This window comes from Liolophura sinensis, chromosome 6 (genome assembly GCF_032854445.1).
Source record: "Liolophura sinensis isolate JHLJ2023 chromosome 6, CUHK_Ljap_v2, whole genome shotgun sequence".
NCBI lineage: Eukaryota > Metazoa > Mollusca > Polyplacophora > Chitonida > Chitonidae > Liolophura > Liolophura sinensis.
In genome coordinates this window covers 70,391,722-70,407,859 of record NC_088300.1, presented here as the reverse complement: position 1 = coordinate 70,407,859, position 16,138 = coordinate 70,391,722, and the positions used below count along the sequence as shown (strand labels likewise).

General features: G+C 37.5%; 1 protein-coding gene across 6 annotated transcripts in view; it reads left to right on the top strand.

Annotated features, from left to right (window-relative positions):
* Positions 1 to 19: 19 nt before the first annotated feature.
* The window catches only part of LOC135467964 (dedicator of cytokinesis protein 1-like), a 72,272-nt gene continuing 56,153 nt past the window's right edge, over positions 20 to 16,138 (top strand). For all 6 annotated transcript variants that reach the window (XM_064745922.1, XM_064745919.1, XM_064745918.1 and 3 more), the window contains exons 1-2: positions 20 to 161; positions 13,941 to 14,024. In XM_064745922.1, coding sequence (XP_064601992.1) covers positions 116 to 161; positions 13,941 to 14,024 — 130 coding nt within the window. In that variant the 5' untranslated portion in view covers positions 20 to 115. The remainder of the gene's footprint in view (positions 162 to 13,940; positions 14,025 to 16,138) is intronic.

Below are 16,138 nucleotides of genomic sequence, written 5' to 3'. Positions count from 1 at the left end.
GTGACGAACCATGGCGGAAGATATACAGCGGAGATGAATTTGACAATTCAAGGATGGGAAAATCGTAGTCACAAAGGGTTTCTTTCGTTGCATTTTCTTTGCTTCGATCGCAGAAATGACACGCTGGTGCCCTACCGATGGCAGGACTAAGTATGGCGTAGGTAAGTGTCGGCAGTTTTAGTTAAAATTCTCGCAACATTCAAGCATTTCTTGTGGATAGAGCAACCCAGCAAGTGATCAAGCACAGCTTTAGCTACTTCAGTCGGTGTAGCGCTAAGCCTCACCGTCCACAAAACAGCTGCTGGGGGGAGACGGGGTTCCGCGGCTCTCATCTGTCTTTAGCTCATCGACCAGTCTTGGTTTCAAATCTGCGGTTTTAAAGTAGCCACAGACAAAAATGTTTCCGGTGATTGGGGATCCAGGCAGTGACATCAGAAATGGGTTGGGTCATTCGCTGTAGTCAGAATGCATGGGATAGTTAGCCCAGCACCTTGCCTGGGGACTCTGTGATTGTAAAGGTCGATGCTCTCAGTCTGATGGATATTGACCTCTATCCCTGTCTTTAAGTCGACTTGAAGGAATTTTGATAAAATTGAACTCTATATGTGTGCATATATACATAATCGTCTGGATGCAGAATTTGTGATGGCTAATTTGAAATTGTATCATTTATACATCTGGATCTGTCGTATAAAAAGAACACAATGTGTAAATTCTGAATTCATACTCAGAGTTTAAAATATTTGTGTATACTCTGCATAAGAGATTTAAATCTAGCATTTTGGGGCAATAGTTATATATATAAAGTTAGAGTATTAAAGAGAAAGTAGAAAATGGAAACCATTTAATATTATGCTTACCTCATAAATTTTTCTTATATAATTACTACTTACATCAGAATTCACAGTGCAGAAAGCAATAGGTGATCTTAAAAAAACTTAATGGTAGCGTAGATGTTGACAGGGCACAGAACCAAAGTTATTTTCAAATTGTGATTATTTCTTTATAATAAAGGCCTAATTCTGGGACACTGTTCTTCTCTTAGGTTGAAAGACTTATATAGGTGAAAATAGGGCTGGTGGAAGGGAGGGGGACAGGGGGCAAATATAGTTATCAAAGTAACACGGTTGTTAGTGTGAGAAAATCAGTTATCTTGTAAAGACTGTTTTGGATTAATTGTACACTAATATGAGACCCAACCCCACCCCACCTTGTGGCCTGTGAAAGTCCGGTGGATGGAACAGCCAGTTCAGTCTGAAACTCTGATCTGGTCTTCTCAGTTGTTGTGTTTATTTTAAGGATCAAACTTAAGTTTTGCTAACCATGTCATTATATCTTATTTTAAGGTATGATTGCATTTGACGTGACATGTTTGATTAATTCACCACCAGACATTACTGTTATCTCTTGACATTTGTTTTTTAACTAACACACATTCACATGTTTCTTTCATTGACATTCCCACGCATGTGTACTCTTTCAGCACAGTTACACCTCCATTTATAATACATAAAGACTTTACTTTGTGACCCGATTTCCAGATCTGGGGTAAGCAGTGTCCTGTTGAACTGAATAACCATTGTGCATGTGTATTGTCAGATGTAGGAAGAACAAAACATAAACTAGCTTCAGCGTGTGTGGTTGAGGTCATTTCCTCCAACATGTACATACAGTTGAGGGACTAAGTGGTCCTGTGGGTGTCGGGGGGGGGGGGGGGGGGGGGGGGGGAATATGTGCACACTACCATTCTCTGTCTTCAACGCCCACTGCATCTAGCTGTTCACGATGTGGCTGTTAGGGTGGCATAGCATGGCCAAATACAGTTTCTTATCTTAGACACTCTTTTACCAGCCTTATTTAGATTAAATTGTTGCTGATATTACACCTGAATTTAATGCCTGATATATCAAATGAATACAGTTTACTTAAATTTACTTAACCATCTTAGCATTGTCAGTGCAAATGGATATGGGGACCTTTTTCAAACATTCAAGTTAAAGGTATCGGGCTGTATGCCTTAATAAGAGCTATTTAAAGGGTGTGCTCTAAGTTGGGCACTTGTAAAGGGGATAAAAACATCCTTGCACTTTACCCTGTATAGGTATCTGTTTCTTTGGGTTCGAATGACATACATGATTTCCAGTTGCAATGGAGACTGAGCAGACTGTACAAATGGTGTATCTAGTAGACTTCTGTTGAGTTCCTTCATGCATGTACTTGTAGCTGTTTCTTATGGTTCTGTGCATCTGGAAATACAACTACCAGTACATGTAGGCCTGCATCTATATTGTTCTTGTTTGTTCATGTGTAGAAAGGGTGCTCATAATTTACATCATTATACATATACCTCATAGGGTAATTCTTGGTTTCCATTGGTCGAGAGACGGTCATATGATATTCTTCAAAACATATTGTACAACAATCATGCCTTCCAAGGAATGAAACGTCACGCTCACAAAATATTATCTCATGTTCACAAAGCAATATCCAGCGATGTTGTGCTAATATTCAACGATCACGTGCGTTCATTCCACAGCAGCTATCTCAATTTTTAGAGCTCTCTGTCGTCTGCTTGTTCTTAAAGTGAACAACCAGACAGTGGTTATCGTTCCCTTATCGACACACCAATTTGGCGATTTAAAGTACAACTCAAAAGGTTCTGTTTTTTCAGTATTATAAAACATTTTGTGCATGCTGGGGGTGGGACATCAGGACTTGTCAACTGTCAACAGTTTTATTCAACAAGGGCCGAGTTGAATGTCCATTCTCTCGAGATGATGATTCCTGATGTCCGTGTACACACCATGCACTATCTGTATAATGTATAATATATGCATTGTTGGGATAAATTCAAGGTTATAACTTGTTGGATAAATAGATAGATAGATAGATGGATAGATATTCTGTAAAAATGATAGCTCAGCTAAGGATGTAGACAAATACATCTACATATACATTACAACACAATTCATGTAACACCATAGCATGCAGTCCAATATCTGAAGTAAGACTGTGGAAACATTGTCTTAATGCAATGATAATACTAGACCTACAGTTATATCCCAGTAAACTAATAGATTGAAATATAAAATAAGCATGAGTTTATCATGGGAGTTCATTTGTAGGGTGATAAAGAACTGGTGCAACGTATGTGCAGTGCTAAATCATTTTAAATTTTCTCCTCAGATGCTGTACTTGTACCTCTTGCCTGAATGCATTAGGTCTGAACTCTATTCGTATAAAAGTGGAAACGTTTCTTAAAACATGTTTCAGCTGGTGCTAGAATACAACATCATGCAGATGCTTAAAAAAATGTAAGTAACTGGCAAAGCACATTGAATTTTGTGTTTTGGTTTGAAAAAACATCTTCAGGAATAATAAGCCTTCACATTGCTGAAGATGATTTATCATAAAAAGCAAAATATAGAATTCAGCATGCATTGCCTGTCGTTTCATGGAAACATGATGTAAGTCTACTGTATCAAGCAGTGATATAATGTGGGAATATCATTGGACATGTAAAGCTTTTGAGGTGCATGAAACTTCTGGTATTACACATGGATGGATTTTTGCTCAGCCCTTTCACTGGAGTAACCAATGTAAACAATGCTTGTCCCCCTGGTGCCAGGCCAGTCAACATGTGTGGCCTGTGTGTTGGTGGTGGTGTAATACTTTAGGGGATCAGCTGGCCTTATTATTGTGGATGATGTAACCTGCTCTGAGATAATGGGGTCTGTTTGAAGATAAGCAGATAACTGGAATTGTGAAGTGAGTGTGATGTTGACATGGAGGAGGAGTATTAGAGACAGTCATGCTTCATTACCTCTTCAGCCAGTGTTACACTGCAAGCCAGTTCAGCCTGTGTTAGGGCAGTCAGATGCTGCACATGTTTTAATCCTGTTGTCACCTGTTGACATTCTTTGTACTTGAGTTAAAACTGTGAGGCATTAAAAGTGTTCTTGATTAAATATAGCATTGCATGTTTGCTTGTTTGTTTTTGTGTATGTTATTCATATACATATGCACTTACACAGGTCAGGTGTTCTTTTGTACGGAGAATTGGATATCAAAATGAGTAGGAATAGACTAAGACATCAAGAAAACACTTTTGATAAAGAATGTCACAGTTACTGCCTAGTTGCTGAGTGCACCACAAGGTTGTTGCTATGGTATGCCTTATACCTGACATGCATTGGCTAGCAAAGAGGGATTGCAAGGCTCCTGTAACTTTGCTGTGACCACTTTGATTTAAACATTTAAATGTGACCGAATAACCATGCACACAGGTGGTTCACTTGAATGCATGATGTGTCGTTTTGAAGAAATTTCTTTATCATGTTTTTTCAGAAAAAAAGTTGACATTGTCAAAGTCAGAACCATGTCACACTGTGTTTTTATTACAGACAATTAAACCCATATCCTCACAGTTTGATTTGAGCTTTTAAGTATAAAATGCCTGTCATTTATTGGTGTCAGCACTATTGTTAATTTCTGAGGTCACTATTAGTTCACATTTTATGTGTTGAATAAACACTTCTATCAAAATGCAGTGTGTATAAAATGAGGTATAGACATACTGTGTATGTAAAAGATTTCCTGTATTAGTACTACTGTGAACTTTCAAAGGTACAAGTCATGCTCACATACCATATATTGTGTTTCTTGATAGAGAACCTGATCTTCTGGGTATTCATTCTGTAAGTTGGTTCTTTAAGATCAGTCAACATGCATAGAAGGGAGAGGAAGGGAAATCATAAATTGTGTAGGTTTTGTGTGCATATTTATTACCATAATAAGGAGTTTGAGTGAAACTGTGCATACATGTATTACTGTCTAATTCATTATGAGACCACTATAAGGTGAGTTATAGTGTGCGAGATTGATTGTAATCTGCAGAGTTTAAGGTCATCCTACATGTATATTATGAAGAGTTGTGAAACATTTTGTGACAAACTATCAAGGGGATAGGTATCGCTTATCTATGCCTTGTTTATACAATCATTTACATAATTGTACTCACAAATCCTTTAAAAACAAGAGGAAGGACATTTGTAAAAAAACATTTCCTTATTAGTATATGACTATATGCAGGGACATTCCTTTTGCAAGAACATTCACATGAGCTATATTACCGGATAATTGTTATTTTCTGTGAAGAAATGAATTGTATTTGTATGTTGTGTAATTTGTGCTTGTGAATGTTTGTTGTAGGGATATCTGTATGTCCGTGTGTGCCTCTGTTTGTAGCAGAGTACGTTTTAATGCCGCTGATCGATCCTGAATTTGTTGGACATGTAATGTTAGGACCTTGAACAGTAGTTCTGGTCAGTGTTAATATAGAGCCAACACCCTGTACATGGCTACATTTTGTACCTCTCCAAACACTCTACACTCTATTCATGTGTAAAATTCAACAAAGAATATACTGTAATTCTTTAACCTTTTTGCATGTTTGCAATGTGTTTATTCAAACATACATGTATTCTAAAGGCATCATTCTGTGTAGACTGATAAATTTATACCTTTCATGAAACCCTGAAATTGGCCAACCCAACCAATGTAGATTTGTCTCAAAGATCAACTTCGAAAGGTGCATAAGTGGCACTGAAAATTGCTTTTTCATATGCGAAAAGGTTGAGGAATGTATGTTCATTTTATATTAGATTTCATTTTACACTTGTTTGTGCCAGTTATAACATTTTTGCATGGACAGAAAAAATGGGTGTGTCTGTCATGTACATGCTTCAGTGTTTTTTTAACTTGAAATTAAGACTCCAACATGTGGCTGTGTTAAAAATAAAGAGTCATGTCAAGTGTTTGCTCTATTAAGTTAATTTTCACTTCCTGATGCAAGTATATAATTTTATGTACACAAATGTTTTATGTACCATGCAGTGATACAGTACATTGCATGGACTTTAAACCATTAGGCATTGAGTTTGTAACTAAGTGTTGGCTATATGGTGTTCAGCACTCATGATGTTCATGTACGTGCAGTGTCAGGGTTGGCGCCAGTTGTAACTAGATTCACATTTTAAACTGTTAACTTGCTAAAGTCCTAAACTGTTAGGGTTTACAGGAAATGCTGTTCGTGTGTAGATCAGGTTTTGTTATAACGTAAACTAAGGCTATTTTATAACACTGTCTGACTGCTAGTTGCCAAACAGCTGCTGACAACATAAATGAATAGTATGTGATAAGAAAATTCAGATTCATTTTTCATGTGATTATGAGATTAAGAGTTAAAAACCATGTTGAGTGCGGTGGGTATTTCAGTGAGGTATTGATACAACTATATAGTAAAAATCATGGGAAGTATGATACAGCCTGCGAACAGTAACATAGGCTGGCTTTTATCACTGATGTGATGGTAGAGGTTTTATTCTCTAGTCAAACCAAGCTATCAGTTTTCTGTTTATCTCCAGTGACACCTAATCGTAATATGAAGAGGAAATAAATATATTCAGATAAATACTGTCACTATGTTACTATATTTGTACTTGCAGACTTTTGAAATGCATCAGATATATGTTTACCTGTCAAAATTGATAACATGGCAGCGTTTTCGATTTTCTAAATGTCTGCAGTTCAGCTTTACTTTCTCATTTATGCAACATCACAAAGACAAAAAGTTAGGCATATTTTATCTATGCATCTACAGTTAGTCTGGTATTGTCTCTTCTTTTTTGACCGTTTCTGTGGCCTGATGGTTAGAGCGTCTTCCTCGATATCGGGAGGCCCGTGGATCAAACCTGGGTCGGGTCATAGCAAAGACTTCAAAAAATGACTTTAAAAATGGTACTTGTTGATGCCTCGCTTGACACTCAACACTAAGCACTGAGAGGATAGAACAAGGAAATAGGACTGGTTGGCTCGTCAGCACAATGTGACTGGATTGGGTGTCGTGTCTGCTGACTGCAACATGATATATCAGTGCTGGCGGCACTTTTTTGCATGTACTCTCCTTGCCACAAGAAATACACACACCAAATGACTACTCCTCATCATACGACTGAAGAATTGTTTAGTACGACATTAAACCCCAAGCATTCATTCCTTCCTTCATTCATTCCCTCATTCCCTTAAAGGCACTTTTGTTTTAATCTGTAATTGTAGTTATGTAGAGCTTTGTGCATTTGTAATCAACCTCCATGTAAGGTAAATGTCTTCTTGCAGATTTGATCATGAAATGGTTCATTCTAGCGTGTGATTGAGACAGCCTATTTGAATAAGTGTTTATCTGCTTGATTCAAGAAAGGAAATTAAAGGGAGCACTGGTAGAGCAGAAAGTTTGTATGACAGGTTCATTGAAGTCGTCTGGACAAGCCGGTATTCGGTCCATCGATTGAATAAAAAAACTCAACTACTGGTTATGTTTATTTAATTTGAGGTGGTTTTTTTGAAAGAAATGTTGAAAATTTTACATAAACTCAATTTGAACATATCCAAAGTTCTGTGAAGCAACCTGTTCGCATTGCGAGTTATCTCCCTTTTACAGAAATCTTCATGACCCTCTGTATAGATTAGATTTAAGAAGGAAATTTTTGGAAGTGGAGGGGCACATGAAATCAATGATGGCACAAAGTAAGCTTCTTTGGTCTCTACCAAATAGCTTCTCATGAATAAATTGACCTACTTCAGCTTCCAATTGTTCAGTTTTTGACATTAGGGTGTGACTGCATGAGAGTGCATGCGGTCTGACTAGTTTTCTCCCCTTGACATCAGGTGGCGCTAATATCTTAAGCTCCTTTCAAGGCAAGCACGTCTGAAGCTTGATAAGTGGCCTATTCTGTTAGATCGATTCGCTATATAAAAGCCTGTTTTTTGTTCAAAGACTAAACATGGAGATATGTTCCAGACAGGACTTCAGGCCATTCCAGCTGTATTTGTCGTGGAAAGAGTGACAATTCATTGATACATAAAGTAGCAGTGTACTTTTTTCTCGCTAAAAATGTCTGTATGTAAAAATCATTATAGTTATTACTCCATGGAGTAATTCGCTATTTGTAGGTCTCTTAATTTTCTCACCATGTCAATAGGCGCAAAAGTCGAATCAGACTTCGTTTCAACAGCTTTTGTTGATTGAAGTCTTTGATTTTTTGAGTGAGGATAATACTTACAGAGAATTTAGATACTGCACAGAGCATTCATCTATTCAACTATTCATCTATTCACATTAGTTTCTAGTATACTGGTATAAGGTGTTGCATGATTTTTGATTTTCTCAGATCTCTTTTGTACTTTTTATTACTGAGAGTACAACAGCTACAGGACTGGTGGTATCCTGAAATGCATATAACAGCAACTATGGCTGATTATCACTTTGCAGTATCAACTAGGAGGCCAGCTTGAGTTCATATATAGGCAGTGATAATTACTTCAAGCAATGAAGAATAGTGCCAAAAATATTCAATTTTAGTATCTGAAACAGCCCGTTGAAACAAGGAAAAAAACTCAGTTTCAGTTGAAAGAAAAATTTCAATTTTGCCCAGAAAGCCGTGGTGAGAAAAGCGACTTCTGTGACACCCCTGATGTAATTTGTGTGACACCTGGGGAGCCTCTGGAATAACTCTGTCAATTGGCTTGTTGATTAGTTAATTTGTGTAGGATTTTTATATCAAATTATGATTGTGCAATACTGAGCTTGTCTGTTTGCTGTTTTATCTGGTTTAAGAAGGTGCCGCGTAAAGATGCCCAGTTTTACCAGGTGGAACGTGGCCAATAAAGTTGTGTTTAATCACAATCAGGTCACATAGAGGTCGCCCAATGTGATCACGTCATACAAGAAATCCTGGCATAGAATCCATTTAGGTTTGGTGTTTTTTTTTCTATATCGATAGGGGAAGAATCGATGGGTAGTACTGGAAAGAGGAAGGAAAGATCTCATACTGTTTCCTATAATATGACTTAATGGCTTTTTTAACACTGCAAAAAAACTAGTTGTTGACAAGACATTTCCTAGAGCCATAAATCCCGGTGGAACCCCCAGAAAGCAAGTGGCTCTGATTTGCAGGATTTCGTGGGATGCTGTCAGCCTGTTTTTTTTTTTTTTTTTTTTTTTCTGTATAGCTAAATCAATACCTGGAACAGAGTGACCTGTTTTGTCCGATTATTTTGAAGAATGGCAGTAATGAGTCAGAAATCGGCCAGTGCTCCTCTGTTGATAACGAAGGGTTATGTAATGCTTCTCAAGCTTCCTTGTCATTATGAAGTAGTGAGTAACGGTGCAGGGTGATATGTGCCTTTACCCATTGCAAAATTTGAAATATGTTAGTAAAGTTTCAAATGTTTCATTAATTGCTACATGTTAATTAGGTATTAGGAGAGATACTACCGTTTCATGTTTCATTAATTGCTACATGTTAATTAGGTATTAGGAGAGATACTACCGGTTGATATGGCTTGATTTTTTTTTTTTTCAATTATGATTTTTTTAAAATATGATTTTTTGACCATGATAATTTGCAATATTTCCTTAGATACATGTATATAATATATACGTGTGTAAGGTATTAATCCAGATTTACTGTATTCGACCTTAAATTTAATTCATGACTTGGGGCCTCCCATGGCTCAGTTGGTTAGCACTAGCGCAGCTTAATGACCCAGGAACCTCTCACCAATGCAGTCGCTGTGAGTTCTAGGTCCAGCTCATGCTGGCTTCCTGTCCAGATGTACATGGGAAGGTCTGTCAGCAGCCTGTGGATGATCGTTGGTTTCCTCCAGGCTCTCCCCATTTTCTTCCCACCGTAATGCTGGCCGCCGTCATATAAGTGAAATATTCTTGAGTGCAGTGTAAAACATCAATCAGATAAACAAACAAATAAATAATCCATGACTAATTTTCTCATTTTGCCTCATTCTGATTCTCTGTGATTGATCTTAGGAAAGAGTTTTCAGGATTGTTAGGAAAGTAAGATGATATCTTACTCAAAATATAAGATTCCACACCAAGTGTAAAATTTCTCAACCTTTCTTTGCTTCTAATATGCACTTTATGTACTCATATAGGGCAAATACACCTATGTAGTAAGTATCTTCACCATGTTTATCCTGTCTTAAAACACTTAGGTTTTACTCAATAAACCTGCCTATGTCACAGTAACCAGGATTTGACACCCTGTCAGTCTGTAGCAAATGTGAAAGACTCCTTAATTATACCTGACAAAAACATACCTTTAGACGAGTAAAGTAGGTTACAATGTAAAGAATGCCAACAGACAGTGAACAGTAACAGATCTGTTTTGACTTCATAATAAAAAACAATCTCTCCTGTTAAATCAATTCCTTTTTTCTCTGGAGAATTTGTCAATCCATGTATTAAGTTTGAGGAGAAAAAAAAATCGATTTCAATACATTTACTTCTTTGCTTTTTAATCATAGGGGAAGTAGTGTTAGATTCTTTTTCGGTCTCATGGTGCAGTTTTACATTGCAGGGTTATATTATTTACAGTGCATCTCTATTTCTGGCTGAGAATTCACATTGCAGTGTAACCGGAAAGGCTGCCTGAGGCATACACCAATCAGTTAATGGAGATGGATAAAGGGCATTAAACACACCCAGCTCAAACCAACAGCAATTTCCTCAAGTGGACTGATGGCTTCAACATTTTGTTAGGCAGCTCTGCTTACCCTGTGATGTTTTATGTCATACTCAGGATAACTGCTAGTGTACATGTGTATATGAACAAAGTTGCTGTTCATATGCAACAAAGTGGTCACGTAATGTATACACTGTACAGTGTATCTTTCCAGTGGTGTTGGAATATCCACTGTGGTCCAAGTACTGTACACATAATCATGCCCCCAGACATCCATCCACATACAGTGTAATACAGGTCACATGTGACCGGCTGATATTCTACATGTACCTTACAGAGGTCTTACACATATAATCCATGCATTACGCAGTTTTCTTTGTGTTTCTGCAGCATAGTTACCAACTATGACACCATTATCTGTGCAGTCATCTGTTGCAGATGTGTTCAAATTATGTTGTTTGATGTTGTTCACTGGATTTAAACCTTACTGTTTAAACATGTGTTGAGAAACAGCTGGTGTTTGATGTGAAATGTACAGCTTTGCATGTGTGTCTCTTGATCTGTTATACTCTGTATTATCACTACATAAATGTACAACATCTTGAGTAAAAGTCAGTGTCAGTTGAAATTGGATTTTATGAATGCTCACATTTGATTTCAGTGTTCAATTTGTAAACTCTACAAGGCACTGTAAGGAGATACGGTCTATAAAATTACAAAAATAATATTATTTCTTGCATGGAGAATGGATACCATTGTGGAATGAATGATATATCATAATGTTGCCTGGTAGACAGATTGTGCTTCACTTTTATACAATGGATTTACACCGATGGTTAGATACACAGCTTGTCGATTTATTTAGAACTGATTCCATCTTATCCTAATTGCCATCTCATCCTGGTGTTCAACCCAATTTGATACAAGCTGTGACATGTGATACATCGTTACTGGCATCACTTCCAATAATCACAAGTTCTACTGAGCTCAATGTCTTAGAACAGTAAGTCACAGCTGTCACATACAGCACAGTGCCATGCCATCCCTACTGTATTGGGGTAGTTAATACAGCTCAATGTTATTTCACCTCTGTGCACAACAGTAATAAAGCCATATAAATGTACAGCCCAGTATCATGCTATCCCTACTGTATTGGGGTAGTTAATACAGCTCAATGTTATTTCACCTTTATGTACAACAGTATTAAAGCCACATAAATGTACAGCCCAGTATCATGCTATCCCTACTGTATTGGGGTAGTTAATACAGCTCAATGTTATTTCACCTTTATGTACAACAGTATTAAAGCCACATAAATGTACAGCCCAGTATCATGCTATCCCTACTGTATTGGGGTAGTTCATACAGCTCAATGTTATTTCACCTTTATGTACAACAGTATTAAAGCCACATAAATGTACAGCCCAGTATCATGCTATCCCTACTGTATTGGGGTAGTTCATACAGCTCAATGTTATTTCATGTGTAATGTACATCAGTATAAAGCCTCATACATCTGAGTGTCATGGTATCCCTGTAGTATCATAGATTAGTTAATAGAGCTCAGTGTTATTTCATCTTTATGTACAACAGTAGGGATAACATGACGCTGGGCTGTACAAGTCATCCACAGCCCAGTTTCGTATCACTCTTACTTTAGAACAGTGCATGGAAGTACATGTAGCATATGCATGTTACTGTGGGGTTTTTTTTTATAGATTTTTTGTTGAAATTACTGGGTAAGTTTGTCAAAATGTCAGAGAGAACAGACAGAGGCGTACATGTATGTAATCCACTTGAAGATCAAAAGTCTCCTCTGATTTATCTACGACTAAAAACATTTGAAACATTTAGACCAGCAAAAGCCTGGACATTGTCAACAACTAAATCTCTAAAGAAAATTTTGTGCATGAAGTAAGTCCGTTTCATATCCTTAGTACATAGCAGATGTGCTGATGTATTTCATTCTATTTTTTTTTCACTTTCTGTACAGCTCAATACAGTAACTAAGGTAATACATGTAGCATCCTGTGATATCAATCTGATGATTAAGTAGGTCTTGAATATTATACTTGCAGGCTTGATTAATGGTGCTATTGTAACACGGTGTCAATTAATAATGGGTCAGCCCAGTGATACATGGGCACGTATGTTAACCTCAGGCTGTTATTATTAGTCTTCTGTCCATGAACTCTGTGTGGTACAGCATTGCTATCTCATCCATGATACACTTGCATGTACAGGCCTAGGGTGAAGCTTTTCTCTGCTAGGGCAGATGTTGTAAGCCCAGTAATACAACACATGAAAGGCTAAACTGTTTGATGTTCATGTACAGTGCAGATGTACACAAGGTCGCAGGTTGACTGCTGTATGTTACTTACTGTAGGCAGTTCTCGAATCATTGTGAAGCTCATTTACATTCATAGGGCTCATGAATGTCCCACATAGACCCTACGGGTACCTGTGTTGACAAATACAGGTGTAATATCATTAGGTAGTTCAGCGTACCTGAAACATCATACAAGTAAATAAATACCACAACGTACATGTGTTCAACATATACATGTATATATACATGTGTGCACATGTATAGTATTATGAAGATAAAAAGCTGTGTCTTTACAGTATAATGTCTTGAGGAAATGCATTTTACATGTACATGCATGTACATACAATCCTAGACATTATAAAAGTGTTTCAGATGTTCAGTTTCCATTATCAGGTATTCTTGTTTGTGTGTGTACATGTATGTGTGTGTCACTGATTTATTACAATGTGTGTGTGTGTCACTGTATATTACAACTACTACATGTAGTTTTTAATATTCAAAAGAACTCTCTTATGCCTAATTTAAAGGTATCATACAGTTTTTACTGAATAAGTAATTGATTTTTTTCTTTTTAAACTTTTGTGAAGCATTCTATTATGAGTAAATTCAAATCTAATTTATGGACAATATTATGTGTACATGTGTATCAATCTTAAGTAATTACCCTATGTTTACATTACACATATCGTCGTAATTACCCTGTGCACATTACACTTATCGTTGGCATAATTATACTATGTGTACATTACACATATCGTAATTACCCTGTGTACATTACACATATCGTTGGTGTAGTTACCCTATGTGTACATTACACATATCATTGGCGTAGTTACCCTATGTGTACATTACACATATCGTCGTCATATGACTGAAAAAATTGTGAAGTATGACATTAAACCCCAAGTATACATACATACAGCATACATGTACATTACACATATATGCATACACACATGTATATGTGATTTCTAAACAGATTGCATGTACATGTACTATATTGTCATGTACTGACTTGTCAAGGGTTGATACGTCATCTTTAAGAGTTGTGACTTTCTGTTTGTTTCCAGCCATCTGTAACTTCAAGTCCAGGGACCAGCACTGCCTGACGCTCAGTGTGGGGGATACAGTTCACATCTTAGAGCAGTCTGACGGTAAGACTTAGCAATTTACCTGTACATGTACATCTAGGCCTGAGAGTCAAGAGACAGTACCACATGTATATAGATCCCAGTGCGAGACCACACATGCTGTCTTTAAAATAGTACTTTCAGTTTTAAGCATGAATGTAATCTTTAATGTTTTATTTGATTCCTGGTTAGTTTGATGCATATTTCATAGAAACGGTGAAGTTGACTAAGTTACCTTATGAATTTTCAGTGGCATCTCTTTAAGATGCAGTTATTCTGTTTTGTCATTCCTCTGTTCTTAATATGTAAACATGTTTCCCACATCTTCCACTCACTATCTTCTCTTGATATTAGAAAAAAGTTGTTGCAAAATCAACATAAGTTGCATAAATCTTTTTATCATTTTATTATTAAATGTTAATTAAATAAAAACTAAATATAATGATGCTGGTAACAGTCTGTACCTGTGACAGCAGTCCATGCTGGCAGCTGATGCATAAAACTGTTGTTGTATGTTGCAGTTAGAAGCGTTCATCCTTATGGATCATACACAAACAAACATTTGGATGTATCTTACATAGAAAATGGATTACTGTATTTTCACCTGAAGGTCAACATTTTTAGAATGACAAATTTTGCTTGATTCGTCCACCTTATCGGGCCACCTAGGAGTTTTTCTGTGAAGTTAATTTTTTATCAGAAACACCTGAGTGGGGGCATAACGTATCATTTTAAAGCCTTTATGTGCTTCTGAAAGTGCATTTTTAAAACTCTAGGTGAAATACAATGCATCCTATTTGTACATGTGCCATTGCTATGTATACATGCTTAACCTGTTCTGTTACAATTGGGCAGTCAGACATATTTTTACAACAGGAAGTATAATTTTTTGAGCGGGGTTCTATGATGAGACATTATACACATGTATATGTGTACATTACTGTGACCTATATATACGTATAGCCTATGTAGGCTTTGTAATGGAAAGGACATGTACATGTAACAGTATAGAAGTATACAGGACATGCATGTCTGTAGATAACTGTACATTCTGTGGGGCCTTTGTGGCTCAGTTGGTTAGCGCGCTAGGACAGCGTAATGACCCAGGAGCCCCTCACCAATGCGGTCACTGTAAGTTCAAGTCCAGCTCATGCTGGCTTCCGCTCCGGTCATACGTGAGAAGGTCTGCTAGCAACCTGCGTATGGTTGTGGGTTTCCCCTGGGCTCTGTCCAGTTTCCTCCCACCATAATGCTTGCCACCGTCGTATAGGTGAAATATTCTTGAGTATGGCGTAAAACACCAATCAGATAAATAAAATAAATACATTCTGTTGCACATATAGATTTACCCAGAACTTGCAATTTTCTCCTATTTTCCCCAGTATCTCCCTTATTACATTTGTCAGAATAAGGTGTCTCAAAGACACTGCGACTCGACAAATCTGGCCAGTCCTATGATTTCAGTGGTACATGCCTGCCCTCTCTAAATTGTGAACCTTAGGAAAAGTGGAAGTATTTATCCCTATGTATGTTCATGTGGTAAAGTGTTGGTTGAAAAGTGTAGATGATTGGCATTCAAACTGCAGTGCGTGCCACGACATTGTACATGTACAGACTATAGAAAAGTTCTGCTGTAGGACTGAAGCCTCACATTATCTGGAACCTTAGCCACTCACTGTGAGTAATTTTGGGCCTGATAGGCAAGGTGTGATCAGAATGTCATGGAAGGGAATTATATGGTTTGTGAAATGGGTGGTCTTCCTAGTGCTCATTAGATCCGAGCATGCCTGCGAGAGAAGGGTATACTATTAAAGGTTCCCCTAGCCCTTAGTCTGTCAGGGTTGAGCTTGTTAAAGGGTCTACACCCCCTTAGAGAAATCTTGTGCTCTCAGCTGGTCATCACCGCCATGTCAGAGCCAAATTGAATTGATTTTTCTCAAGCAAAACATGTTTTTCCATTTGGCCAGACTGTTTTTCCATTTGTTGGGTAATTCCAGGCCTGGCAGCAAGCTAGAGTAAAGCCCTCTGGAATAAGGTTCTGCACATGACATTTTGTCTGCACCGCAAATTGCCAGACTTGGGCTGCTTTCATTCATCATTAAAGAAGGGGAAGCTTAGGTCAGCTACATGTATGAGGG